Below are 27,292 nucleotides of genomic sequence, written 5' to 3'. Positions count from 1 at the left end.
TGGGCGGGCCGGAGCCGGGCCGAGCATGCTCACCCAGCGCGTCCGGGCGCCGCCACGGGGCTAGAGCCGGCGCCAGTCCCGGGGAGCGGCCAGAACCGAGCCGGAGCGGGCATGGCGCCGCCGGAGCCAGAACCGGAGGAGATCCGAGCGCGGCTGGAGCGGGCCGGCCAGTCCCACCTGCTGCGTTTCTGGGCCGAGCTGCAGCCGGCCGAGCGCGACTCCCTGCGGGCCGCCCTGGCGCCGCTGCTGGAGGCGGAGGAGCTGGGCCCGCACTGCCGGCGGGCGGCAGCGGAGGCCCGCGCTCGGCAGCCGGGGCCGCTGGAGCGCTTGGACCGCAGGATGCAGCCGGTCCCCGGCGAGTTCCTGGGCAGCGTCAGCAGGAGCGAGCGGGCCGCGCTGGCCCGGTGGGAAGCGGAAGGTGGGTGCGATCAATCCCCCCTCGCTCTGCTCTCCTGCAGACTGAACAAGCCTGGTGTCCTCTCCGCCCTCCTCCCTCGTGGGGGCTGAGTCATGTGCCCTTAGCCTCGCCGGCAGCCCGGCCGCACTGTGGACTCAGACCGTATCCAGCTGCTTCTCCCCTGTAACCCCCAGGTCCTTTCCTGCAGAGCTGCTGCTTGTTCCTTCCTCCCTCCCCCTCCCACTGGGCCTGGTGACTGATGCCACAGGGCTGGGGCACTCGCCCATCGGCATCCCACTGGGTTTTATACCCCAGACATTGGCAGCCCCAACCCCTTTTGCAGGGGGGAGTTGAAATCCTTCCCCCAGCTCTGGTTCTTCTCGGGCCCTGCTCGCCCTTGGAGCTGAGCACCTCCCAGGGCATGGAAACCAGCAGTGCCAGGCACTCGCTCTTTCTGCTGCCCGCCTGGCTACCCACGCAATTTTGGTTGTGAGTTTGTGGTGTGGAGGCGCTGTTGTGGGAGAAGTAAGCTGAGGGGCTTTGAGTTCGGAGGGTGGGTAGCTCTGCCGGCCTTCGTCTCTCTGGCGGGGATGAGTTCCACAGTTCAGATTGGGGGTGTCAAACTTGCCTTGAGGGCTAGAATACTTTTACAATAGTGGTCTGGGGGCTGCGATTTAATTCAGTGCTACATACTTGTCTCGATCCAACAGCAGAGCTCCCACAAATGCCAGCAGGAGGTCTGCCAAAAACTCAAGGGCATAATACAGGCCTTGATGTAGTAACCAACCTCCTAGTGACTACAGTTAGACTTGTTCAATACCTTCCCGTTGCGTTCAGCGGTAATATGCTTCCCTTTAAAACCATTGCTATTTTATCACCTGCCTTTAGAGCTATTGGTCCAACGAGATGACTGGGAGGCAGGGCAGTTCTCACTCCCAGAGTCATTGTTTCAGGCTGCATGCAGACTCAGGCAGACGTCACTGCATCGGTTACACTTGGGTCACATTGAGACGTTTTGCTTTGAAACCCAGAGGGCTAAAAACTTAATTTAAGAAACTGCCTCGAGTCTGATTGTGACCTTCTGGTTTCATAAATACATGGAATGGGTTGGTTTTGGCCTGTGGGTCTGGTGTTTGACACCCCTGGTTTACATCTAGCTCCTGTGTTGACTCTGTCTCCCCTACTCATTAACCTGCCCTTTTTGGTCGAGAGTGATGATGTTGTTCTTGTAGGGTGCAGCTGGTGTGGAAGGTTGTGATCGTGGAAGGAAAGACACTCTCATGTAGCCGGGCCAGTCCCATGGAGAGCTCTGAGGATTGGCATAGAGCCCTGGACTCTGCTTTCAATGGGGAGCCAGTGCAAAGAACAGGACCATGGTCGTGCATTTAGGTTGGCTTGTGTTGCCACCTAGATGGGCTGCCATTTTTGGACCTTCAGGGCATGCAACGTCATGTCTAGCTATGAGATGCAATAACAGCTTGGCGATTGCACATATGGGAGCACTGGGGTACGGAGCCAGCGTGTTGTCAGGGAGGCACTGCAGGGATTGACAAGTGCTTCCAGTCGTTGTCCTCTGGATTGGGTAGCATCCTTTGTAAGTTAACTTGGGAATCTGGGGATCCTGTGAATTCTTGGGAGCAGAGCATGATGATAGTTTCTTCTAGCCTAGAGGTAGGGATAGTTTTGATTTCCACCTCAAGCCAGGAGTGATTTGACCAGGGGAGCGAGGTATGATTCTGCAGGGAATGTTTCAAATGATGATACGCCCCTTGACCCTCTCGTAAATTCTGGATGATTTCTATTTGTCTCAGGCGTTTAAAACTCCTCTTCTTCCTTATTTTTACAAAATCTAAATGTGGGGCCTAAATTTATTGACAGTTTCCCTTTTGTTCAAGGGGTCAGATCCACTGCTTTGCAGGGCTCATGTGAGAGTGTGGTGCGCTCCATTGCTCAGATCAGCTGTGTAGCATCAAGGGGTTTTACTTTCTTCTTCCCCCACTGAGCGCTGTTGTCATTGTGTTGGTGCAGACTGTCTGGCAGAAGGGATCCATCTGTTCTTCCTGCAGGAGCTATTTCTGTGTTCGCTTTATATGCGAAATGAGGCTCACGGCTGTATTTGGGGGTAACGATGGATCAACCCTGCCTCTTTCTTGCTGGGCTTTCTATATGCTCAGAAAATAAATCAGAGAGCACATTGCAAATTTTTCAGTCGCCTGTAGGAGTTGGCGGTACAATTAGTCATTTGTCATGAGCACTGACCTCTGCATTTGTAATCAAGAAGTGAGACGGGATCCATGATTTTGATCATTTTGCTTAAAACCCAAAAAGCACAAAGCTTAAATATTATTGTTAATTTGTATTCCAGTAGCTCCCACAGTAGTTCTAGCGACTGTACATCCACACACAGAGGAAGCTAGAGTCCTTATTATTACAAGTTTTCAATCCAAGAAGATTGCTGTGACAGCCCCGTAATAAAGGCCAGGCATTGATACAGCATCTTTTACACAGAAGGATCCCAGAGTGCTTTGCACATTGTGGGCCCGATCCTGCGCCAATTGAGGTCAATGGCAAAACTTCCACTGACTTCAATGGGAGCAGAATCAAGCCCTGCGCTGCTTCAGTTCCCCTTAGAATGCAGCCATCCACCTACCCATTCTGCGTCAGCAACACCATTTTGCTGCGTCTCTAGGAGAGGCGTGAAGAATACCGTAGTTGCTATTGTTGCTATTATTTAGGTGTATTACTGTAGTGCCTGGGAGCCCTAGTCATGGGGCAGGACACCATTGTGCTAGGTGCTGTACAGACACAGAACAAAAAGACAGTGTCTGCCCCAAAGAGCTGACAGTCTGAGTATAAGACAAGAGATGGATAAGACGAGGGAGCACAAGGAAACAGTGAGACAATATTGGTCAATGCTGGAAGGAATTTCTGAAGGCAAAACGTAAATACTTGAGCAGGAATTGAACTAGCTACTGAGGTTAAATTGTCTGCTTCTATACTTGGAGGTGCTATTTTTCGGAACCTTCTTGCATTGCATAATCCTGCCTAAGTGTGTGAATGTACAGATCAGTTTTACTAAAGGTTTAGATTAGCCTAGACTCAATGTTTGGTCCATGGCACTATGGGAACAGGGGCAGATGCAGCCCTTTTGCTACCTCAGATGCTCACTGAACTTGTCTATTTTGATGCCAGCTCCTGAGTGAAAGGAGTTATGCTTCTTTAGGCATTGCTGTTCCCTTAGTTACTCTTCTCAGTATGGTATCATTAAGGCAGAACCATGCAGCAAGTTGTGCGCCATATGTGCCAGACGCTCACTCTCATCAAAAAGAGCGTAATTGGTCACCAGAGGAAAGAAATGTCTAGAGCCAATTAGATGTGCACAGTGACTTTTCTACCTTATAAAAGTCTCTCTGCTTGATTAAAGTATGCCCATTTTATTTAATTTCTCTGTTAGGCTATCCTTGAGAGAGTTTCTTACACTGTTGTTTTCTGGCATTTGTTCAGTCATTGCACAGACATCCCTTTAGCGATGTAAATATGTGGCACTGACATTTGCAGCCCTTCTTAGCTGTCCGTCTGCGATGGTGTTTTAATTTGTTTGCAGATACTTAGGCTGACAAATTCAGTCAAGTTCTTAAACACAAACGTGCTAACAGATGGTATCACAAATGTTAATGACTATGGGCTCTCTCTGCTTGCTTAGCATTTGGAGACATTACCAGGCACCATTGTTTGTCTTGCTGTAATCAAGCTTTATGCTTTGCATATCGTTCTTCTGGAGAGAACAGGATAAAAACTCAATCTGTCTGTCAGTGAACTGGCCTTTGCCTTTCTGAGCATCACTGCATCGGCATTGCAAGGCCTTGTCTCCACACACAATTTATGGTGCTTTAACTGTACTGGTATAGTTCAAGTGGTGCCCACATATCCATCTCCCAGTGTGGATGTAGTTATTCTGGTATAAAGGTACTTACAAGAATAAACTATGCTGGTATAAGGGAAGGGTGAAAAGTTATTCTGCTATAAGGCCTTCTCTATATTACAGTGTTTTGTTGACTCAAATTACGCCCATGATCATAAACAGCAATAATTGTATCACTTATGCATGTTCACACAACGTTCCTTGTTCTGTCGGCGGAGCATGTCCACAGTTGGTACTTTGGCCTCAACAGTGAGAGCAGTGCACTGTGGGTAGCTATCCCACAGTGCAACTCGCCACCTTCTGCAGCTAGAAGTTGTGGGAAGGTGGAGTGGATCGTAGTGCATCTTGGGTGTGGGCTCAACGTCACATGATGCAGTAAACAGGGGCCATTGCAAAATGGTGCAAAACGCAGTCGGAAACCCATGGAATGATGGCACAGTAAAAACTGCACAATCGCCATCTCTGCCTGAAAGGATGGATCCTGCACTGTTCTCTACTGTTGTGGTCAGTGTTATGAACAAAATGTGGCTGATCATGCAGTATATCATGAGCTCCAAATCTGAACAGGAATCCGTAGTGCCTGCCTTGCTGTGTGCCATGGAAAGAAACAACACAGGATTACTTTTGACATTCACAGAATAGCTTGCCACAGAAGACCGTTGGTACTGGGCTTGGGAAACAAGCACTGAGTTGTGGGATCGCATCGTGATGCATGTCTGGGATGACGAGCAGTGGCTGCAGAACTTTAGGAAGTGTAAATCCACCTTCCTGGAACTGTGTGTGGTGCTCTCCCCGTTACTGCAGTGCAAGAACACCAAAATGAGAGCTGCTGTCTCGGTGGAGAAGCATGTGGCAATCACTGTGTGGAAGTTGGCAATTAGACTGCTATTGGTCAGTCGCTAATCAGCTTGGAGTTGGGAAGTCCACCACTGGGGTTGCATTCATGCAAGTGTGCAGAGCCATTAATCGCATCCTGCTATGAAGGACTGTGATTCTTGGAAATGTGCGTGAAGTAGTGCATGGCTTTGCAGCAATGGGATCCCCATCAGTGGCAGAACAGCAGATGGCACGCATATCCCAATTTTGGTTGGGTTTTTTTAAAGGGATCACTGCAAGTGACTAGGGACAGTATTGTAAATCTTGCCACCATTATCCACAGGCGGGGGTTATTGAAGCCAATATCTCACTCCTGAGAATGAGGAAGGATGCAAGAGAGCATCTCCTGCATGTGTGCAGCTTCAGACCCGGTCCCTATACTGCTTACCTGTGTGCTGCTTTGGTCCCTGCACAAGTGATTGCCGATTGGCACGGGAAAGCTTCCTACAATGGGAGAAGGAACAAAGCAGCTCTGCCAGAGAACTTTCAGCAGATGATTGGCGACTACCTCCAGGAAAGTTTCTTCGAGATCTCTCTGGAGGATTCCCATGAAATCTCGGTGTGCATTAACACATTGTTCCACCCCATTGCATAGCTGTGCAGGTGAATGTGAAGCAGAGACAAACACAAACTAGTCTTGTACATTTCTATCCCTTCACCCACTTTCTAACATATAACAAAGCAAAGGACAGCTCTACCTCATGTAACCAACAGCATCCACTCAAAATGATCACTTACCAGGGCTCCCCTCTTCTGCATCATGCGGGTCAGAGATGGAGTGCTGGGACTGGCTCGAACCCTGTGGGGTTGAGATGGGGTCCTGGCTCACCAGAGCATTGGACGACTGTGTTGCCTGTCCCATCTCATCTTCCAGCTTTACTTCCTTGTCTATGACTTCATCCTCAGGGTCGAGTCTGCTGTCTCCAGTCTCCCCAACCCCTGACGTATCCGTGGGGCTCTTGGCCTTGCCACCAAGGAAGGCATCCAGCTCGTTATAGAAGCGGCAGGTCTTTGGCGCAGCACCAGAGCGACAGTTGGACTCCCTTGCCTTCTGGTATTCCTGTCTCAGCTCCTTTATCTTCGCAAGGCACTGATGCATGTCCCGTGTGTAGCCCTTATCCAACATGCCATGAGAAATCTGACCCTAGGTATCGAAGTTACTACAGCTGGAGCGGAGCTGGGCCTGCACAGCCTCCTCTCCCTACAGACTCAGTAGATCCGACAGCTCTGGTGTGCTCCAAGCAGGAGAGCGTGTGCTGCATGGAGCTGCCATGGTCCGCTGGGAAGACAGACCTGAGCTCCCCACACTGAGCAAACAGGAAGTGGAATTTCAAAATTCCCTGGGCCTTTAAAGTTGGAGGGGTGTGTGCCTGTGTACCTGGCTGCAGGGCAGCAGAGTTTGAACTGCTGACCAGAGTGGTCAGAATGGGTATTGTGGGAAACCTCCTGGAGGCCATTTACGGCACCAGACCCAAGCGCAATGTCTACATTGATACTTTATTGATCTAATTTGCTGCAGAAAGCCTTTCATCAAGGTGGTTTTATTTTGTTGGCAAAGCAGGGGAGTTTTGTCGGTGGGAGGAGCATTGCAGTGTGTACACTTGCACTGTTTTGTCAACACAAGTTGACGTTTGTCAACTGAACTCCGTAGTGTAGAAACGGCCCAAGGCATCTTTATATCGGTATAATTGCATCCACATGAAGGCTTGTGCCAATTAATTATTTTGGTTAGATTGTGATTTTTCTACCAAAATAGTTAAATTTGATACAAAAAGTGAGTGTAGACCAGGCCTAAGACTCTATCTCCAATTTCTGGGAATGATCTCCCTTCCCCCACACTGTTTTCAGTGCTGACCAGTTTGCCCATTTTCAAGCCATCACACTACCTCACGTGGCCACACAGTAGTTCATGATTTTTGCCTGCATTCAGTACCTATCCAGTCACTGGTAAGATCTCACACCAAACACAATGCTGGTAGCCAATTTTAACTAGTTCACCTGATGTCCAAACGGTACAGAGATATAGGATCATTCCCTGAATCCATGCTTCTAGCTTCTTCTTGCAGAAAATAAGCTGACAGGGTCACCACCGCATGGGCTCTTTCTTTGATTGGTGGAGAGAGGGTAGCGCACTTTGATTTCCGATCATCACGCACGATGACTGCCTGCCTTCAAATGTGCACGATTTAGCACTTTTCTGCAAAAGTTCTTCAGCTGCATTACACAAGACTTCTTTCTCATTGGATGGGTTATTTTAGTGACCAGGGTACACACAATGTAAATGTTTGCCCTTACATGATAACAGCATACAGATAAGTGAAAACAATGCATGAAACATCCCATTAGTTTTCATGAAGCTTAAACACCAAATCTATTCTTATACAATTAACAACCACTTTAAGCTATATTAATACATAAGTGAATTGGCCTTGTCATGAGCCGGCCCTTGGTCTGCCAGCGTCACAGTGGCCACACAGTATTTCCTGTGTTTTGCCTGCAGTTGAAGCTGATCAGCTTGCAGCTAGAGTTGGCTCTTGCACTAGTCAGAAGAACACAGAACGTGTAAGTAAAATGCTATAAGTACAAGTAAAACCTCCAGCTGGAGTGGTGGTTAGTGGGGAATGAACACATGCATGCTTCTCCTGGACTCAGAACTAAAAATCCCCAAAGCAGAAACCTTATTTACATAGCTCATCTGTTCTTTCAGTTAGTTCTAGTCTTCATTTTGCTGAGCACGCAGTCTGAAAGAGCACAGCTAACGATACCTAAGCGCCAGTGGCGTACCAGGGGTCTCCGGTGCCCAGGGGCCAAGCCTACATTTGCTCGCCCCCCCGACCGAGGCCTCACAGGCCCTCACCCCACCACGCAGGGCAGGAGGGGTCCCAGTGCCGCATCCCCCACCTCCTGCGCATGGTGAAGGGCTGGCCCGGTGTCCTTCTCCCCTGCCCAGGCCAGTGCCTGGAGGCCTGGCCCCCCGCAGACCCCACCTCGGTATGCCACTGCTAAGCACACAATAGGCAGATAACAAATGTATGTGTGAAAGAGAGAGGGCAGAGAAGCTGAAAGCAGAATAAGGACCTTGAATTTTAAGACTTGAATATTTCTTTGCATTTATGCAGGGCTTTGTCAGCATCAGCGGATTCTTATACACCCGCCCACCTCCTGTCAGGTTGGAAACTCCTTTTCACAGATTGGCAAACTGCGGGACTTGCCTGGTGAAAGTCAAGTGAGGATGAATAAGCATTGGAATAACTTACTAAGGGTTGTGGGGGATTCACCATCTCTGGCCATTTTAAAATCAAGACGGGCTGCTTTTCTAAGAGATGAGCTGTAGTTCAAACAGGAATTAATTCAGCAAAGTCCTATGGCCTGTGTTCTACAGAGTGTATGACCATAATGTCCCTTCTGGCCTTGTAATCTGAGACAGTGGTCCACTGTGGCTCCCAGTGGAAATGGGGGAGAGAACTGCTCAGAGAGTGGCCTTGAGGAAAGAAGCTGAGAGAAGATGAAAGTGGGTAGCAGCAAGTAGGGTTCCATAAGAGGGGGAGCAAATGCATTTAGGGGACTGCTGAGCATTGTAAAAAGGCCCCCATAATTCCCATTTTCTGCTCCAGTGGGGAAATGGGTTTTCTTAAACTCCAAATGGGATAGTACTGAAGTTAACTTCCCCTAAATACTCAGTGATTGGACCTTAGTATGTGTTGTAAAATGTGCTTAATTCCTGGAGTACCGTGCAGTGTGGAAAAATGATCTGTTTGCAGGAATGTGTGTTCTCACTCTTGGGGTGGTCCCCTTTAACTGCAGAGTGCTGAAGAGTGACACCGTAGCGTGCAATTACAGTGTTGTGTAATTCGCTTTCTTGAGTGCTGTTGTTTTGACATTACTAGCTATTTTGGAAGTGAAATAATATCACCCCTCAGCAGAATATACTGCCATGGTAGAGCTGAGCTTTCTAACCATGGAAGCACAAAGAACTAATCTCTAGTCTAGCTGATGCTGGCAGCAAACTCTTAGCCAATGGGCCCAATACATCTTTCATGTACAGTAACTCTGCTGACACCAGTGAGGGATTTGGCCAATTGCTTTTACTGTTGGACGCTGAATCTTTGCTTTGTGTTTTGACGCTGGCCAAGGTGAGATATTGAGAAGGAAAAGGCCTGTGGCTGCCTTGACATCATGAATTTGGAGAGCAGGTTGCTTTTCTTCAGATTTAAAGTGGTCAGAAAAAATGGCTCTGTGAAAATGGTTCCTTGTTCAGTATGTCTGTTTCCTGTGTGCTGGAGTCAAAAGCAAGATTTTACTCTTTGTAACTTTGCAGAGCTACAGCTTACTGTTTGCTCCTGCAGATTTCAGCATTTGCCACAAGCAGGCATCTTTCATTTGATTCATATTGTGCATTGCTTATCTGTGGTAACTTGCAAACAGCACTGCAAGAAAAACGCTTCGCCGTAATTGTACAAATGTTAGCACTAGCTAGAAGTTCTTGCTTTAAGATCCAGAGGTCATGGTTCGATCCATGCCGTTGGCGACACACCAACAGGTGTGGTGTTGCATGTTACCTTTGAGAACTTGTTTGACCTCTCTGTGCCTCGGTTTCCTGACCTAAAAAATGGGGAGAATGGTGCATGTGCATCACATGGAGATGGTGAAGCTTAGTTCCTGTCTGTACAGCACTGAGCTCCTGGGTTGAAAGGCACTACAAAGGTGCTCAGAGCACTCATTATTTTTGTTTTGCTGATCCATCCATTTCCTTCCCCTTGTTTTCTTCTGTGGGGCTTCTGTCCCAAGCAGGTTTCCATCAGATCTCAGAGAACAAAGTGGCAGTGCTGCTCCTCGCTGGAGGGCAAGGAACCCGCCTGGGAGTGACCTATCCCAAGGGGATGTACAGCGTGGGACTGCCCAGTGGCAAGACCTTGTATCAGATCCAGGCAGAAAGAATCCGCAAACTGGAGCAGCTTGCTGGCAAGAAATACAGCACAAAGTGCAGCATCCCGTGGTAGGTAGCATGATATTGCGTGTACGTGGTACGGATACCTTTATAGAACAGTAACACCTAGAGGCCCAGACCCCAGCCATGTTGTGCTAGGAGCTGTACAAACACACATTAAGGGATAGTCTTTACAATGTGTATAGACAAGACAGGCAAAGGGTGGAAGGGGGAATGGTGGCACAGAGAGAGGAAGTGATTTGCTGAAGCTCACCTAGCAGGTCATTGGCAGAGCGGGTGTTTTATCCACTGGCCCATGCTGCCTCTTCAACCACAACCTGTCTGTCAAGGTTCTTGTATAGCACCCTTCACTGTGGTACCTAAGTGTCTATCTCAGACCCTTCATAGCCATCCCCCAGGCCTACTGAGCGCTGGTGGGACACAAGTGCTTCTTGCCTTCCACTGATGCCTACTTAAGGGCAAACAAATCCTATTGCACAGTTTAAGATCCAGCACGCATCCGTTTACTGCATTGATAAATGACACCTCTGCCCATCTCAGGGTAAGTGCCCATTGACCTCCATTTCCACCTAGCTTCTTGCTGTCGCTCCAACAAGAAAATCCCAAACACCAACTCTTAAAATCGCTCTTTTATTGTCACCTCCTGCTGTGACTTTCCAGGGGCCAGTGACCCTGGGAGCCCCGCAGTGTGGCAGAGGGCACACCGTACCATAACTCGCATCAGGCCTGGCAAACTCATTTCCCCCAACTCACTGTTGTCATAATCTGTTTCTAAAAGGTGTCATGTAAGGTTTCATATGCCAGTTGGGGACATGCTGGTCACTAATATGATTGTGTGATGTATGTATGGGTGATGTATACAAAATTATAGCTGTGTGCTGGAAATGTGTGTGTTTGGCAAGCTGTGTAGAAACACGGCCTGTGCTAGACAAAGGAAAGTTGTTTTGCCAGCTTGACTGCGTCTCCAATGTAAATTGACCAAGGCAAAGACAGAAACAATGGAAGTACGTTTATATATAAGGTAAGCAAAGCCATCAGCCTAGCAAATGGGGGTAGATAGCCACTTAACAATCACGGGGCGGGATGGAGGCCCGTACCCTCAGGAAACCTTCCTGGCTCTTGAAACCAAGACAATGGCTTTTGGGAAATATAAGCAGAAACAGAAAGCCATTTGGGCATCCATCCCTGAGAGACACGAGGCTGGAGCACTTGAAATCTGAGAAAGATGAAGATCAGCCAAGGCGATTGAAGTCTTTGGGAACTAACTGTAGGTTAGAATCCTGTTTTGACAGAGATTGTAACTTGCTGAAGTGAGGTTTTAGCCAGTAGAAAGTGTGTTTGGTTTCTCTCTTTCACTTATACTTGAAATCACTTGCACCTCTGGCCGTTGTTAATAAACTTATTCTTGTTTTATTACAAAACCATCTCCATCCTGTTTTAGTGAAGTGTGGGTCTTCAGGTAACCAGCTGATGTGTGCCATCTCCCTGTGGGGCAGCAAACTTAATAACATCTGTGAGTGTCCAGTAAGAGGGACTGACCACTGGGGACATATCTCAGGAATGGGGGTTCACTCATCGTGACCTGCAAGGCCAGGTTTGGACTGGCAGCGTGCTGAAGAGTTTGCCGGAAAGGCAGACAAGCCAGTGTGTTGGGCAACTGCCGGGTAGTTTAGCAGCAGCAAAGCTCACTCCTGCTGAAGCAAAGTGGCAATACAGTGGCTCACAGTTTGAGCAAGTCATTGCACAACCATGAAAAAATCAGCCCTTAATAGGACGCTGCCAAAGATGGGAGCCTTGAAATGCCACCTACTTTACAGATGGTTTATTTACAGCTGAAACTCCTGCTCCCCTGGCTGCCAATGGCTTATTTCCTTTTCCAAAACCTCAACATTTCAAAACAGTCTAAATGCGCAACTTGAGAAAAGATCATTGTGTTGGTGGGCGGGTGGGTGAGAGAGAGAGAGAGAAACTGACTGGGCAATTCTTGGAACAAACTGTTGCTAGCAATTAGTCCTTGTAAATGTCACCTCCTTGCCTGGTCACAGGAAGGAATCAGGCAAAGCAGAGGCACAAAAAGATCCCTGAACCATTATCCAGGTGCTGCTTGTAAATAGTTGCCTAAACACGACGTTGCTCTGCTGTAGAGCTAATGCCGTATCAGTGGAAGCGTATCTTACGCAACATATATTTGACCTGATTTGTGAGCCCTTGCCGCTCCAGCACCTCTGGAAGTCAGACCAGCTATTTTTAGAATGTAAAATCTAAGTTGATCTCATTTGGAGTTTGCCTAGTACCGTGTTCATTGTGAAGGAGATTGGTCCACTGCATTTTCCAACTAACCATGAGCTAGTTTATGCCGTGGTCAGGGGGAAGTAAGCCCCATTTACATACTGGGCTGACCAGTGCTGGGAGTGGCTGGTCTGGTATGCTGGACGGAGACTCCCTGTAGGCCTATAGTAATGGGAATTGCAGCTGTGCATAGGGGGTAACTCATGAAAATAAGCTCTGAACATCCTGGTATTAAGGAAGACAAGAAAATTAAGGGGAAGGGGAAATAATGGAGTAGGAGGAGAAAGAAGGCGAGAGAGCAATAAAGAAACTGGGAGAAAACCCATACACAGCTGGGAGGTTGGAAAATGTTGCTATATTTCTTGGGCAAAAAAGAGGCACTGAAAAGCTTTGATTCAAGCTACTGAAAATTCATCACTGGCCCGTAAGACCTGGCACAGATCAAAACCCACTTTGAACACTTCTTCCTTTCTTTCATGATATCCATTTGATAAGGCAAAGAGGTTTTTTGTCCCTTACCTCGGTTGCTAACTGACCCTCTAACACACGGGTGTCCAACTCACTTTTGGAGAGGGGCACGTTTAACTATGCTCAAAGTACGAATTCAGGCCTACGTGATCCCTTGTGGATATCCTGTAGAACTGAACAGAAATGGATCCTCTCTGTGGAACTTTTAGATGAGTAGCAGAGATGTCATTCTTTATTAAATGTTGTAGATCATTTAAAGTCCCTATAGGTTACATCTTTATAAAGTTTGATCTATAGAGGTTTTTCTGTAAGGGTACATCTTGCTTGGTTGGGGTGCATGTGTGCGTATTTTTAAACTGCATATCATCCTGACTGTTCAGCTTCTGTTCTCCCGTAGGTACATCATGACAAGTGAGTTTACGCTGGGGCCAACAGAGAAGTTCTTCACGGAACACAATTATTTCAACCTGGATAAGACCAATGTGATCATGTTTGAGCAGAGGATGCTGCCAGCTGTAACGTTTGATGGGAAAGCCATCTTGGAACAGAAAGGGAAAATTGCTATGGCACCAGGTACCCTGCAGTTTGCTCATGATACTCACAGCAGGGCAGTGTGTGTTGAAATTCAGCCTCTCCTTGGGGCGTAGGGATTTCCTGCTGCCACATGTGGCACTGGGGTGTGCAGAGTAATGCATGCCATGACATTCATCGAATGGCAAGGAGTGTGATGAACTCACAGTGCTGGATGTTTGTCTACATCACACAACCTCGAGGGCAGTCTGGGAATATTGACAGGGGCTGCTGCAAGTCAGGCATGAAGTGTACTAGCAGAGCTGTGTGCATGAGGGAGGAGATGGAGGAGGGGACAGGATTGCAATAACAGAAGTGCTGCATGTCAGGTCTCCATCAGCAGAGCTGCTTATGGGCTGCTGGGCCATCCTCTGCCTATGTTGGGCTGGCCTCCAGTCAGTGCTATCAACTCTACTGCAAACACCGGAGAGCAGTGCTCCCAGACTGGGAGTGATCACGTGGCTAAGATTCCCTCCAGAGGAAGTAGGGAAACGTGTTTTCTAGCAAAGGAAAATTCCATGAATAAGAAAATAAACTTCTCCAATACTGTCTAAATAGCACTTTAAAAAATAGGGGCCTCCTGCACCCAGCTTGTGTGTGATTAAAAGAAGCAGCAAATCTGAGGAAGTGATGCACCACGCCGGAATTGCTGCAGGGGTGTCTCCTCCAATGCCGACTGTAGCACTGGCTTCCCTTGGATGTCTTTTGGAGTGTTGTAAAGGTGTAGCCAACTGAGGATGATCCACTTTATATGTATGTTGCATAAGTGTTCGAGGTGCCTTGTAAAAAAAACAACAGTTAAAGTGAAAATCCGACAGTTCTTTAACATTACTTTAAAAAGACAGTGGGCCAAAACCTCACAGAATTACAGCTTTTTTTTTTTTTTAAGCTGTATTTTAAATGTGGCTGAGTCTGAAGCTTTGGAAGACGAGGAGTGTGACAGTCATTCCCTTGCCTCTGTTTTATTCTTCTGTAGCACTTTCCCTCCAAGGATCTCAAAGTGCTTTACAAATGTCAGTGAACAAAGCTCCAAAATCCCTCTTGTGAGGTAGATCGGTGTCATTATCCTCATTTTTCAGGTAGGGAAACTGAGGCAGTGAGTTGAACTGACTTGCCCGAGGTCACACAGTTTGTCCGCGGCAAAGCCAGAAATAAATGCAGCCGGGCCCAATCGTGTGCTTTCACCACTAGAAAATGTTCCCCACCCTTCTTGCTAAAGATTGTTCAGGGCATATGGAGTCTGCATTCAGTGATTGCATGGTTTGAGTGGCTACACATTAAAGAAATGGCCCCCCTCTTTCTTTTGCATTCTAGATGGCAATGGAGGCTTATATCGTGCTCTGGTGGACAACAAGATCTTGGATGACATGGAACGGCGCGGTATCCAGTATATCCATGTTTACTGTGTGGACAACATCCTCGTCAAAATGGCTGATCCCATCTTCATCGGCTTCTGTGTGTCTAAAGGGGCAGACTGTGGTGCTAAGGTGAGGTGGTGCTGACATTAGGCCACTCCCCTAGTGTGCCTGTTCGTGTTCCTGTCTGTCAAACCATTGCCAAGGCCCAGGTGTTTATACCACCGGGTTTTCTAACACGGCTCAGATAAGTTTAGGTGACACGGTGACATCCACTTGAACCTGTCCATACAGTTTCCACCTTGTTGCTGCTGGGGGAGCTGCACCAGTGGTGAGTCATGCATCCAGTTTGTAACATTTGCAGGTGCAAGTGTAAGGCTCCATGTCCTTTCAAGGTACCATGGCAACCAGGTTCACGTTATTTTATGGGGTTCATCAAATTGCACAGGAAATTATGAACTCAGATTGCTTCTCTTTTAACTCCCTGCTCTTTCTTCAGAGACACTTGAGAGAACTGGAGACCCGGGGCTTGTGTACACTTGGGTGTGTTTAACAAATACACCTTTTCTCCCAGTCTAGATGCTCCATTGGTGGGGAGTTAGATGGAGCAAGGCTAGCATGTTTTTGTGACAATAAAGCAGAGGGCTCTTGATGCTTATTGAAAGAGATTCGTGTAGCATGTAATTAACGGTGTTAACGTCGATAAGAATCTTAAAGGAAGTGACTAGAAATATTTTGCGTTCTAATGTTTGGGCAGATTAAAGGCCTCTGGTAGGAAAAATGTGCCCAAGAATATTCCGATATCTCTGAGCATTGCATTTGCTTCCAAATGGTTTGGCTAGTTAGCTGGTTGAATACTGTCTAATGAGCCAGGTTCATGGGGGCAAAATGCATCACCGGTGCTGCCCTGTGCACATGGTGATATCCCCTTTGATGTGCTGCTGTGGCATTTGAAGATCAGCACTTAGCAGAACCTCACTGAGCACGAGCTTTCCACAGGGTTTACACAAGCATCCAGCAATGCCAAAGGGGTTTAACCCCACTCCAAAGGAATCCCTGCCTCCTATACCCTGTCTTGTGGCTGCAGGTGGTGGAGAAGGCCTATCCCACAGAGCCTGTTGGGGTAGTCTGCCGCGTTGACGGGGTCTATCAGGTGGTGGAATACAGTGAGATCAACCTAGAGACCGCACAGATGCGGAGTCCTGATGGGCAGCTGGTTTACAGTGCTGGAAATATCTGCAACCACTTCTTCACGCTCGACTTCCTCGAGACAGTGGCACAGTAAGTTTCAATGCGCCTGCCAGGTGGCTTTTCAGACTGAAGATATACATAGCAAAAACTATCCTGGTTTGTAGTCATCTGATATGGGGTAATCCCCCCTTCTACTAAAAACAGGTGCATCCTCTGAAGTCCCTGGCCTCTTCTTTATGAGGGCTGGCCTTCCCACAGGTTACACACACCAAATCACTTCAGTTACAACAGTGCAGACCCCTAATATAGATGTGCTTAACTCAGTTTAGCTCAATCTGGTAATTACTGAATTATGCTGAACGGGTGTAAACAGTTTAAACCTGTTTAAGTGCATTTACTGTAGGGATTTGCCCTGGTGTAACTGAATCAATTTCAGATCAAGTCAGTTACACCGGTGCAAGTTTTCTAATGTAGACAAGCCCTGAGTCTGTCTCTAGCTCTGCTCTCGTTGAGGCCTCTGCCCGTTGTTAGAAGCCAGCCACAAGTGGTGCTGCTCTACCCTAGTGCTCTGCAGTCTGATTCTTGGACACAAGAACTAATGGATATAAACTGGCCATTAGGAAGTTTAGACTTGAAATTAGACAAAGGTTTCTAACCATCAGAGAACTGAAGATCTGGCCCAGCCTTCCAAGGGGAGCAGTGGAGGCTAAAAGCCTAGCTGGCTTAAAGACTGAGCTTGATAAGTTTATGGAGGGGATGGTATGATGGGACAGCCTAATTTGACGATTAACTGATCTTAGATTACTAGCGGTAAATATGCCCAATGGCCTGTGATGGGATGTTAGATGGGTGGGTTCTGAGTTATTATAGAGAATTCTTTCCGGGTGTCTGGCTGGTGAGTCTTGCCCACGTGCTCAGGGTTTAGCTGATCACCATGTTTGGGATTGGGAAGGAATTTTCCCCCAGGGCAGATTGGCATAGGCCCTGAGTTGGGTTTTTTTTTTTTTTTTTTTCTTTTTCCTTTCTCTATAGCATGGAGCACAGCTCACTTGCTGTTGGATTCTCTGTATCTTGAAGTCTTTAAACCATGATTTGAGGACTTCATTAAGTCAGTCTTTGGGTAGGGATCTATTACAGGAGTGGGTGGGTGATGTTCTGTGGCTGGCGTTGTGCAGGAGGTCACACTAGATGATGATATTGGTCCTTTCTGACCTTAAAATCAATGAGTCTATGATTCCATGTCCTATCTGGGCATTCTTGTTGCCTGGGGTCCTGAACCTAAGCAGAATAACTTCCTGGTTAGTTTTCATATCAAGCTCTGAGCAGAGAGACTTCAATTGTTGATGGAATCACTGTGATTACTTCATCCTCTTAAGAAAGTAAACCTACCTGGGCCGACAGGGATTAGACATGCTTGGGGCCACACAGCCCAGCAGTGACCTCTGGCAGATTAAAGAGTCACACTGATGGGTTACAATGGGAATCCCATCTGGCCCTCCCTGCAGGAAAAATAATGGTTGCATCCTAAGGTTAAGGGGATAGGGAAAATGACTGGGCTCTGGCGAGAGTGAGTGAGTGCCCCTAGAGTTGGGGAGGGCATCCAAGGAATATCTGGGTGCTTCAAAGAGTGATGTTGGCGATTCACTAAGGGACATTCTTCCCTTGGAGTCAGAGCGGAACCAATGGCTCAGCACAGAGCCGGGGACACTTTGCTGCTGGAGGACCCCTCTCCTTGGGTGAGATGCAACACTGAGGTTGTTTAATATGTGGAGACAAATCCAGTGAGCTTTATTTAGTTCAGTCTTGAGTTGGGCAGACTTTGTATGGAGTTCAGTGGTAGGTTTGTCTGGGTAAGGATCTTTGGCTTTGGCCTGGGATCACCTAAAGAGCCTGTGGAAATAAGTGTCCTGGTTAAATTCTAGTTCGGGCAGTTACTTTTTTTTAAACTCTTCCTGCAGTTCTAATTGGGCACAGGATTCTTCTTCACTTCCTGCCCTGTACCATTGTGTAGTGTTGGTGGCACAGAATGGCTGCTGCATTTCCCCACAGAGATGGCTGCATTTCTGTGGTCAGTGAAGTGATCCTTATGCATAATTTATGTATCAGTGTGTAAAGAGCTTTGGAATGAATGGCACTCAGTAATCCCAAAGTACAGCCAATGGTAATAAACTGTCTGCTTTGGAGGCCGGAGATTTTCCCTTTGCGTTGCGTATGGAGTAAATTAACCTGTTTTTCTCCTCTTTCATTCTTGCAGGAAATTTGAGTCCCAGCTGAAGCAGCATGTAGCCATAAAGAAGGTGGCCTACGTTGACGAGGAGGGAAATCTGGTAAAGCCGCTAAAGCCAAACGGGATAAAGCTGGAGAAGTTTGTGTTTGATGTGTTCCAGTTCTCTAAGTTAGTGGCAGACGTCAGTCTTTTCCTTCTCGGTATTCTCTTTGGTGACCTTTGCTTGCAGCATGCCTTTCCGGGTAGCATAGCTTTTGAAATTGACATGGTGGGTGGAGCTGGCGAAAAGACTGCTGCATCTGCTGGGTTCCTCCTGCACTGTGATGGTCCCAGGCACTCTGCCAGCTTTATATTTCACATACCCTCTGGGGCGCACTGCGTTCTGGAGTGTGTAGCCCCAGCACCTGTGAACCTTGCTTTGAATGTCTGCAAATGAATGATTGCACGCTCCACTGGTTGTCATCTGGTGGGATGATCCTTTGTTTTATATGTGAAACAAGGAAATTCCATGCAAAGCCTACATTTGTTACATTCTCAACTTTGTGGTGGTAAGCCCACAGAAGTCAGGCCATCCAGAATTGCAACTGTGACTCTTATTACATTTTACATACAGATTAAGCCCAGGCGTTCAGTTAGCACCATATACAGCCATAACACACATTATTTAAGGACTGTATGGCCAAGTTACGATTGTTGTTGGAACAATAAATGTCGAATTGCCTGACTTTTTAATGCATAAAGATCAGTCTTAACGTAGCATTAATCTGGGAGGGAGGGGAGGGGCTTGCACTTAATAGCTCAAGGATCCACCATAATTTTTCTTCTAAACTCTATTTTCCTGGGTCTAGAAGTCAGCAATAAAGATTCACTCCAGGTTGAAATATAAGCATGACGGAACCTTGGCCTGAATGCTGTGTCTTGGTTTTTAGATTTTTTTTAAATCCACTAATATTAAAAAGGATTTAATTTAGGATTGAGCACTCCAAAATGTGATGCAGCTGTGTGTCTCATACAGCTGCTTGCACGGTCCATGTAAATGCTGTGTGTTTCCGGAGCATTCTTTATTTTTAATAAGCAAGTATCACTGAAGGGCTGCTGACAAACAAGTCAGAGTGCACTGACCAGCCCTAATGAGCAACTCTACAGCAATGAACTGGTGTACCATGATGGCAAAATAATTTTGCTACAAAAACAGATATGAATTTCAAGCTTTAAAGGGGCTAATTATAAGCAATGATTTTTAACTGTGTTAGAATGCATTGACAGATGCTTTCCACACTTGAGATACAAAAATATGCAGGTGTTGCTTTGGGAAGTTCTATTTGCATTTCCCATTATTGAAAAGCAGCTCTTTGGGGGGTATGTCTACGCAGCCTGTGGCAGGGAGCCTCTCAGCCCAGGTGGACAGACTCAGGCTAGCAGGGTTTGCTCTAAAAATAGCCGTGTAGACAGCGCTTTGAGGTTCCGACTCATGCTGGAGTTCAGGCTCTGAAGCCTAGGATAGGGGGAGGGCTTCAGTGCCCAACCTCCAGCCTGAGACCCATCATCAAAGCGCCGTCTGCACAGCTGCTTTTAAAGTGCTAGCATGAGCCCCGACCTGGGCTGGGAGGTTCACTTCCACAGCTGTGTAGACGCACACTTAATGTTCTGCTTGACTGTAGTGTGCAGGTTGCTTGTTCATAACAAGAACTCGTGTTTCTGACCCTACTCCCCTCCCAAAGAGAAAAACTTAATTTACTGTGACAGTTTCTTGGTTTAGAAAAACAGGGCTCTGAGTTCAGCTGGACTTGTTTGTTGTAACAAATTTTCCTGTGCAGTGTAGCAGGGCCTTACTGCTGCCTCTGTTCCCCCTGCTTGTAACTCACCCTCTGGGCTCACAGTCCCTTGCTTATAGCACTTCTAGCAGGGGCTTCTCACCCAGCAGGCCACTGCATCTTGAAGGTGTGTCTTTTCCCGAGGCCTTCTGCCTGGAAGCTCTGTAGAATTGTCACCTGCCTTCTTCACAGCAAACTTCCCGTCCAAACCGTGTCTGATCAATCTCAGCCTGCACTTACGTTCCCTTTACTCCTGTGTTCCCATCTCATCACCCTTGTACTCATTCACTCTCCACTGAAGGCGATGGGCTAAGCCTGGCTTAATTCTGTTGTGGGCTGTGCTGCATCAGTGCTATTGAGGGGAAACCCCCACCCTGTGAAATCTGTAAGTGTCTGTACCAGCAAGAGAGGACCAGTGTTCAGCTTTTTCTCTCTTTCCCATTTCTCCCTTCCACTGATAGGAATTTTGTTGCATTTGAAGTTTTGAGGGAAGAGGAGTTCTCCCCATTAAAAAATGCAGACACCGCCGACACAGACACTCCGACCACAGCTCGGCGGTCCCTCCTTTCCCAGCATTACCGCTGGGCTCTGAAAGCTGGAGCTAGATTCCTGGATGAAAAAGGCTGCAGAATACCAGAGAAACTCAAGTGAGCACCTTCGTAACATGTTCTATTGTTTCCCTCCCAGCTGCTACCAAATCTGGGCTGGTTTATGGCATGTACGCTGGTGCATGGAATTTGTAACTTCCTGGGGCAGAAGTTCTTACAGCGGTTGGTGTGGTTCTTGTTCTTCATCAGGCCTTTCATTGATGTGCTGGTGGAGGTCAATACTGATAACTGCTCCTGCTGCATAAGTGATCATAGATAATGTGTAAAGGCAAGCCTTCCCTGGGAGGTGGAATGTGTTCTGGGTGCCGGTTGCAGGGCAGCTAGTGTATGGATACCATAGGCATTAACTCTGGCAGAGGCTCCTGCAGACAGAATATCCACTGAGGGCTGAGGTTGCTGCAGTGTAAAGTGGTCAGAACCCAAGTTACGCCATGGTTGTGTGGAGACCAGCATCCCCAAATGTCAATGATGCTGTATGGAAAGGGGGCATGGTCAAGGCAATCCAGGAGAGTACTGAGTCAGTATTTCACCGCTGCACACCCATGGCAGGATTTAAAGCCGACCCCCTGGATGGAAATCCCGACACAGAGAACATTAGCAGCAATACTGTCTTTCTTGCGGGTCAGTCTTCCTTTTGGCATTACGGACTTAGCCAGCACCACAGAGGTTTAAGTTACTCTGCCTGCACCCGCTTTTCTGACTAGGGCCCCACTACTTCTCACCATGTATGGCAGTGTTTTTGTTCTGTTGGGCACTAACATCTGTTTGTCAGCGACTATATAGCAACCCCCATTTCAGATACTTCTTTTCTCCCACTTAATTCACACAAACCTTTACCATAGTGGGGGACTATTGTTTCATCATCTTATAGTCCAGTAAACCCAGAAGCTGTTGCTATTGGTTGAAAAGCATATCATCAAATGTATGCATTTATTTCTTTTGAAGTAGCTAGGAAATTTTAGCTCCTCTTATTTACCCATAATCCAGGTTCAGACTGTCGCTGGACCTGTGCATAATCCCTGAATGTAAACTACCCCCTTGTCCCTTTGGTAGCACGTTCTGTTCTGTGAGCTCTGTCAAGGATGCTATCGTACAGGCATATCAAGAGAGAGATTAATCCTATGTTTTCTTCTTTAGTTTGTCAGGAATTGAAGATCCTCCTGCTGTGTGTGAGATTTCTCCATTAGTGTCTTATTTTGGAGAGGTGAGTATAATTATCTGTGCAGATATTTTTAATTGTGTGTGTGTTTTCCTCTTGAGAAAGCAGGTTTTTTCACCTTGCAGTTGCTTGGAAATAGGGTAATGGTTAGACCAAGGGGCCTGGAATTCAAAAGCTTTGAGTTATATTTCTAGCTGTGCCACTGACTGACTGTATGATGTTGGGTGAATCCCTTAATCACGGTGTGTCTCAATTTTACCCATCTATAAAGTGAGATTTGTAATTCCTACCTCCCCTGGGGCTGTGAGACTTCATTAAGATTTATAAATGCTTTGACGTCCTCTGATTGAAAGTTCTCTGGAAGTGCAAAATATCATGATTAATAAATTCATTGGACTAAATCCTCAGCTGGGGTAATTCTGCACACCAATTTACATCAGAGAAGGATCTCTCCCATATAGTGAGCAAATAATTCTCAGGAACAAAACTGCTTGGTATATGTTCTGCCTCTTTGAGAGACTGGATTTCAGATGAAATCTGTGGAATCTTGCTCCTGAAACGGATTGTCATTGTAGGACAACAGTTTGTTTTTTGTGGGGATGGGAGAGGAAAGGATCCTTTCTTCCCACCACTGGTTACAAAAACATGTGGGAAGGGCTTCTTTTCTGTGTTTCTTGCCAGGGACATGGTGTGGAGGAAAGGGGAGAGGCCCTAGAATGATATAGCAGCATGAGGGAGCCAGGTCCTGCACCATATAGCCTTGTCTAGGATAGGTAAGATGGGAAATAACAACCTCACAAGAACTACAGAGAGGAACCAGAGAACAGCATGGTGAAATAGACTTTTCTCAGGCCTGGTCTACACTAAGTAGTTAGGCTGACCAAATGATGTTGTTCAGGGATGTGAAAAATCCACCCCCATTGCATGATGTTGCTATGCCAACCTAACTCCTGGTGTAGATAGCTACCACCTCTTGGAGAGGTGGATTATCTACGCTGTTAGGAGAAGCCCTCCTTTCAGCGTAGAGAGAGTCTACACTATAGTGTTTCAAGTGTAGACAAGCCTGTGGAAGGTTTTTGTAAACACTTAGGTCTTGTCTTTACAAGCAAAAAAAAAAAGTGGGTTCTTAACTCATGTTAGATCACACAGGCCAACTAATTTGAGGCAAAATCCTGGTGAAGACAAGGCAGTTTGTAGTGTTAACCCATGTTAACAGGTTGCGGTGAAGACAGGTATGTCTACACTGCTGTGGCAACACTGCAGCTCGATCAGAGTTAGCACATGTGCCTCTACCTAAGATGGGAATTACATATCTCAGGTGCTGTGTAGACATAGCCAAAAACTATGAGGGAGCCTAGGGTTTACCTCATCCTACTAACATACATTAACTACAAACTGCCTGGTCTTCATTAGGATTTTGCCTTGAGTTAGTGACCATGTGTTAACTAACATGAGTTAAGAACACACCATTCTTCCTCATGAAGATGCACTCTTGGAGGTCTGTTGCGTGGGGGTTCAGCTGTGTCATTCCCATTAACTTTAATGGGTATTTGGTGGCTAAGCCCCTTGGCATCTCTATGGAAACACAGGGTTCAGTTTTGTAGCATATTGGGAGGGGGGAAGGGGAGCTTGTCTGTACTTGTTTCTTTAGACTAAAAATCTTTAGCTTCTTGGGCTGTCAGTCACCCTTCCCCAGCACTAAATTCACCAAAAATAACAAAATTACCCAAGTCTGATATGTTTATAACCTAATTGTATGTTGTTTTTCATATATTTTCAGGGACTAGAAACACACATGAAGACCAAAGATTTCTATTCGCCCTTTATACTTGACGAAAGCAAAACAGAAATATTAGAAGATGCTTGAATGAAGAAAAAATAAAAATCTGGCCATCAGCTCAATGCTGGGAACAGACACTAATAAACTGTTGGCTTTGCTATTAATGTTAGAGATAATTGATTGGATTGCATTTTCAGATTGATGACAAATGCTAGTAGGAATTCAGATGAGAAATATATAGACACATACCATAATTCTGTTTGATCATGTTGAAGGCAGCATCTTTACCTCAGCATATTGTAGGTTCAGGTATGAATGAAGTTATATTTGTGCTTTTAGTTACTAAACAAATTTTATTTGTGCAGCTGAGCCTTTTCTTTTTATTTTCGAAGAGCCCATTGGGACTAAATCCATCTGCTTTGCAGTTTAATGGGTCTAATTCTCCTCTCGCTGTGTCTCATTCTCATCAATTTTAATGGGAGTTATGTGTGAATATGAAGAGAGGTTCATTTGATTCCCAATTCTGTAAAGTTCTGACCATCCTCAAGATCCATTGCATCTTCCAGGATTGGACCATTTCTCCTGAATATCTGGTTTTTTTTCACCTCATCCTGCAAAGGTCAGCAATGATTGCAGAATTGGGATAAGTGCTCATTCATGGAGCCCAATCACCTAGAATTGGGGCCTCTTACCCATTGAGGCGCCTGTTGTGAAGAAGTTTCTCAACCTAAGGGTTGCAGAACTGGACCAAAAGATGTCCAAGTCCAGGTGTCACCTCACCAACAAAATATGAAGCAGATATGCAGGTTAGAGGGATTCCACTTGGGGCAGTGCTACATTTTTAGGTTGTGATTTAGTCTTTTAAAATCAGCATAAAAAACGTTTTCACCAGATCTTTCCACTTCTTTTTTCATTTTGCTGTAAAATCTTTATAGCATATCTCTAATGTTTGGATTTTATCTCAGTGCCTTAAAGCAATAATTGGAACAAATCCAGGTGGTAGAGAAAAGTGTAAAATCCAAAGGCCAAGAACTATTTACTCCCAGCATAAACTATGTAAGCAATAAAATAGCAATATATATGCCTTCAGAACCTATTGGAAGGGTATGTGTCAAGTACTCCTGCATCCCTTGAAGTGTTGTTATGACACTAAGAGTAACACTTCCTTTTTAAATTTATCTTTAAATTATGTTTATTGAAAACTGCAAGATTGATAGCCTGGATATTAATTAACAGAGCATGTATATCAAACTGCACTTCAGTCCTGACCTAGGAGAACCACCTATAAGGACGAGGTGGGAGTTCCTTCTCCTTGGACTATGCAATGCTTACTCTTTGACACTGCTGTGTTTTGTGATATGGAATACCAATCCGCTAAAATCTGGATTGAGATCACCAAAATAATTTCATATAATTACAAAAATGAACTGAAAGTCTATTGACCACCAGTTTTACAGGTATCTTCACAATCAGAAACTTTGTCACCCAGAGTCCTTCCCCCACCCTCCATAACAGCCATTTTATAAAGCTAAAGTAAGCAATTGGAGAATATATTTCATTTGGATTCTTGAATTCTGATATTTCAGCTGTCCCAGCCAGGAAATTGCTGAACCGATCATTAAACATAAGCCTTTTTATAAACTAAGAGTTAGAGTGAATTTTTAAAACTCCTGCCTCTGAATTGTATACAGAGTTTTGAGGAAATATAAAAATAGCCTGTAGAGTGATCATAATTCATGCACTGGGCCCATAATTTCTGAAGAAAGCATCTACATTTAGACTGCCAAATTTGCTCGTGTGAGTTGTATCTGCACATATAAGTTGCAAATGGCCATTTGCATATGTAGATCACTACTTGCACCCATAATTACCTCACTTGCATATGCAACTGGTACCTTAAAGATTGAGTGCAAATTAAGCACTTGCCTTTGACAGTTCAGTATTTCTATTTGGTAATTCTATTTGTCAGTCAAGTTATAGAATGATAACTGAAGACAAATCACATGGTATCTCTGTGACTGATGATTGTCAAGTCAGGCACAGCTTTATTTTAAACTACACTATGCTCTAAGGAGACTTTTTTTCCTGCATGCCTGAGTGCCTCTGCCAAATTAATACATTTTCTTCAGAGCCTGAATTATAGTTCAGCCCAATGCGGTTTCATCCCAATAATGTAGCTGCTGACATGATTTCTATACTGTGTTTACAAATAGAAGCTGAATGAGAATGCTGAATGTTCTTTTCCTGACTCCTTGTGCCTTAAACTTGAACATTAAAATGGATTTGAAGGGAACTTCTTAAAAACTAATTATATGTATCTGTCATGTATTGGGTTAAAATAATTCTAGCATTTATGATGAATGACACTTTTTACAAAACAAAAAGAGATCACTATTTTATGTCTCCCAACATTTTCTTGACTACAGTTCTATAATAAAGATATTGCTATGATTTCTAGTAGGTTTTCATCTGTATTTCTTGCATGTGGGTAATATGCTTGTACTTTGTCCCTGCATATCATGTGTTGCCGCTGCTGCTGTGGAATAGAAGCATAGTATATTGATTATCTATTTTAAAGATATGGGCACAGCACTTTCTTCCAAGATCTTACTGTGTGACAATAACCCCAAAATGGAGAACAATAGAGGAAATATGACATTATGTGGGATATATTTTTCAGCAGAGCATTTTTTCATAGCCTCAATTTTTCAGACTTATCAGCTCTGATTTACATTAGGATGACAAGCTAAGTGAGATGGAGTAAAATTTGGGTCTAAAATGCCTCTTGATACGTATGGCTGTATGGCTCTGCATTCAGTTTCACAGCTGTTGTTTATACAGAAATTTACATCAAGGTGATAAGTGGAATAACATTTTTACTCTAACATCATACATTAATAATCTCTTTTAAAAGGGGCCCTGTTTATAGGAAATCTATAGGAGAATCCTAGTGATTCTTTACAGTTGGCAGATTGATGATGTCTCTGCGGGCTTGCTGGGCTTTAGTATTTTAATGATCCAAAGAGAATCATTGTACATCCTCCAAAAAGCAAGGAATGTTTCCCCATATGCCCATTTCCTCCTCCACCCATCAGGGGGTGGGGGGTAATAGAACTCAAGTGCCCACTACTGCTCCTGTTACTGTTACAGTGGGACCGCTATCTGTACAACACCAGTTTTTGTTGGCCGAATCCTCTCCGGTTAATTTATTAGGACGGGTTACTTGCGGACAGCTAGACAAAATGGAGTTACTTAGGCTAACTGAAAAAGCATTACTTACAGTCACCCTAGTTAACCAATTATGCTAAAGTATCTCTTCCACCTTGTATTTAGCTGTGACACTCTGATTTGTTTCCTAGACTTGAAGAAGACCTCAGTGTAGCTTGAAGGTTTGTCTCTCTCACCGCAGAAGTTGGTTCAATAAAAGATATTATCTCACCCTCCTTGTATCTCTTCCAGATATTGGGACAGGTTAACTAGCATATCCCAATTCATGTAATTACTGTACATCTTGTCTCCCTCAATTCCCCCTGCAGTTTCAGTTAGCTATGATTCTTCTTCACCATGTCCTGTGCTAACCATTTACATAGCCTTGTGTGCAACTATTAAACACAGTTCCAGTTTAAGCAAATGTAAGGCCTCCTAGAAACCTATGTGATTGTGCTCCCTAGCTGCCTGGGCCAAGATT

General features: G+C 45.7%; 1 protein-coding gene across 1 annotated transcript; it reads left to right on the top strand.

Annotated features, from left to right (window-relative positions):
* UAP1L1 (UDP-N-acetylglucosamine pyrophosphorylase 1 like 1) lies at positions 1 to 26,422 on the top strand. The gene is made up of 9 exons (XM_067561460.1): positions 1 to 418; positions 9,987 to 10,191; positions 13,298 to 13,473; positions 14,785 to 14,957; positions 15,913 to 16,106; positions 18,271 to 18,411; positions 20,519 to 20,704; positions 21,803 to 21,869; positions 23,605 to 26,422. The coding sequence occupies exons 1-9, from the start codon at positions 112 to 114 to the stop codon at positions 23,689 to 23,691; spliced, it is 1,536 nt and encodes a 511-aa protein (XP_067417561.1). The 5' UTR covers positions 1 to 111; the 3' UTR covers positions 23,692 to 26,422.
* Positions 26,423 to 27,292: the final 870 nt, after the last annotated feature.

This window comes from Emydura macquarii, unplaced genomic scaffold, assembly GCF_026122565.2.
Source record: "Emydura macquarii macquarii isolate MOO-44397 ecotype Brisbane River unplaced genomic scaffold, CSIRO-AGI_Emac_v2 contig_2417, whole genome shotgun sequence".
NCBI lineage: Eukaryota > Metazoa > Chordata > Testudines > Chelidae > Emydura > Emydura macquarii.
The sequence above is the reverse complement of the archived record's forward strand: the minus strand, read 5'-3'. Positions and strand labels throughout refer to the sequence as shown.

Bases quoted from the DNA above. Each gene is read 5' to 3' on its own strand.
- UAP1L1 (XM_067561460.1), top strand. From the start codon at position 112: ATGGCGCCGCCGGAGCCAGAACCGGAGGAGATCCGAGCGCGGCTGGAG. The intron at 13,474-14,784 runs GTACCCTGCAGT...TTTGCATTCTAG, and splicing joins GAAAATTGCTATGGCACCAG to ATGGCAATGGAGGCTTATAT. The intron at 16,107-18,270 runs GTAAGTTTCAAT...TCATTCTTGCAG, and splicing joins TTCCTCGAGACAGTGGCACA to GAAATTTGAGTCCCAGCTGA.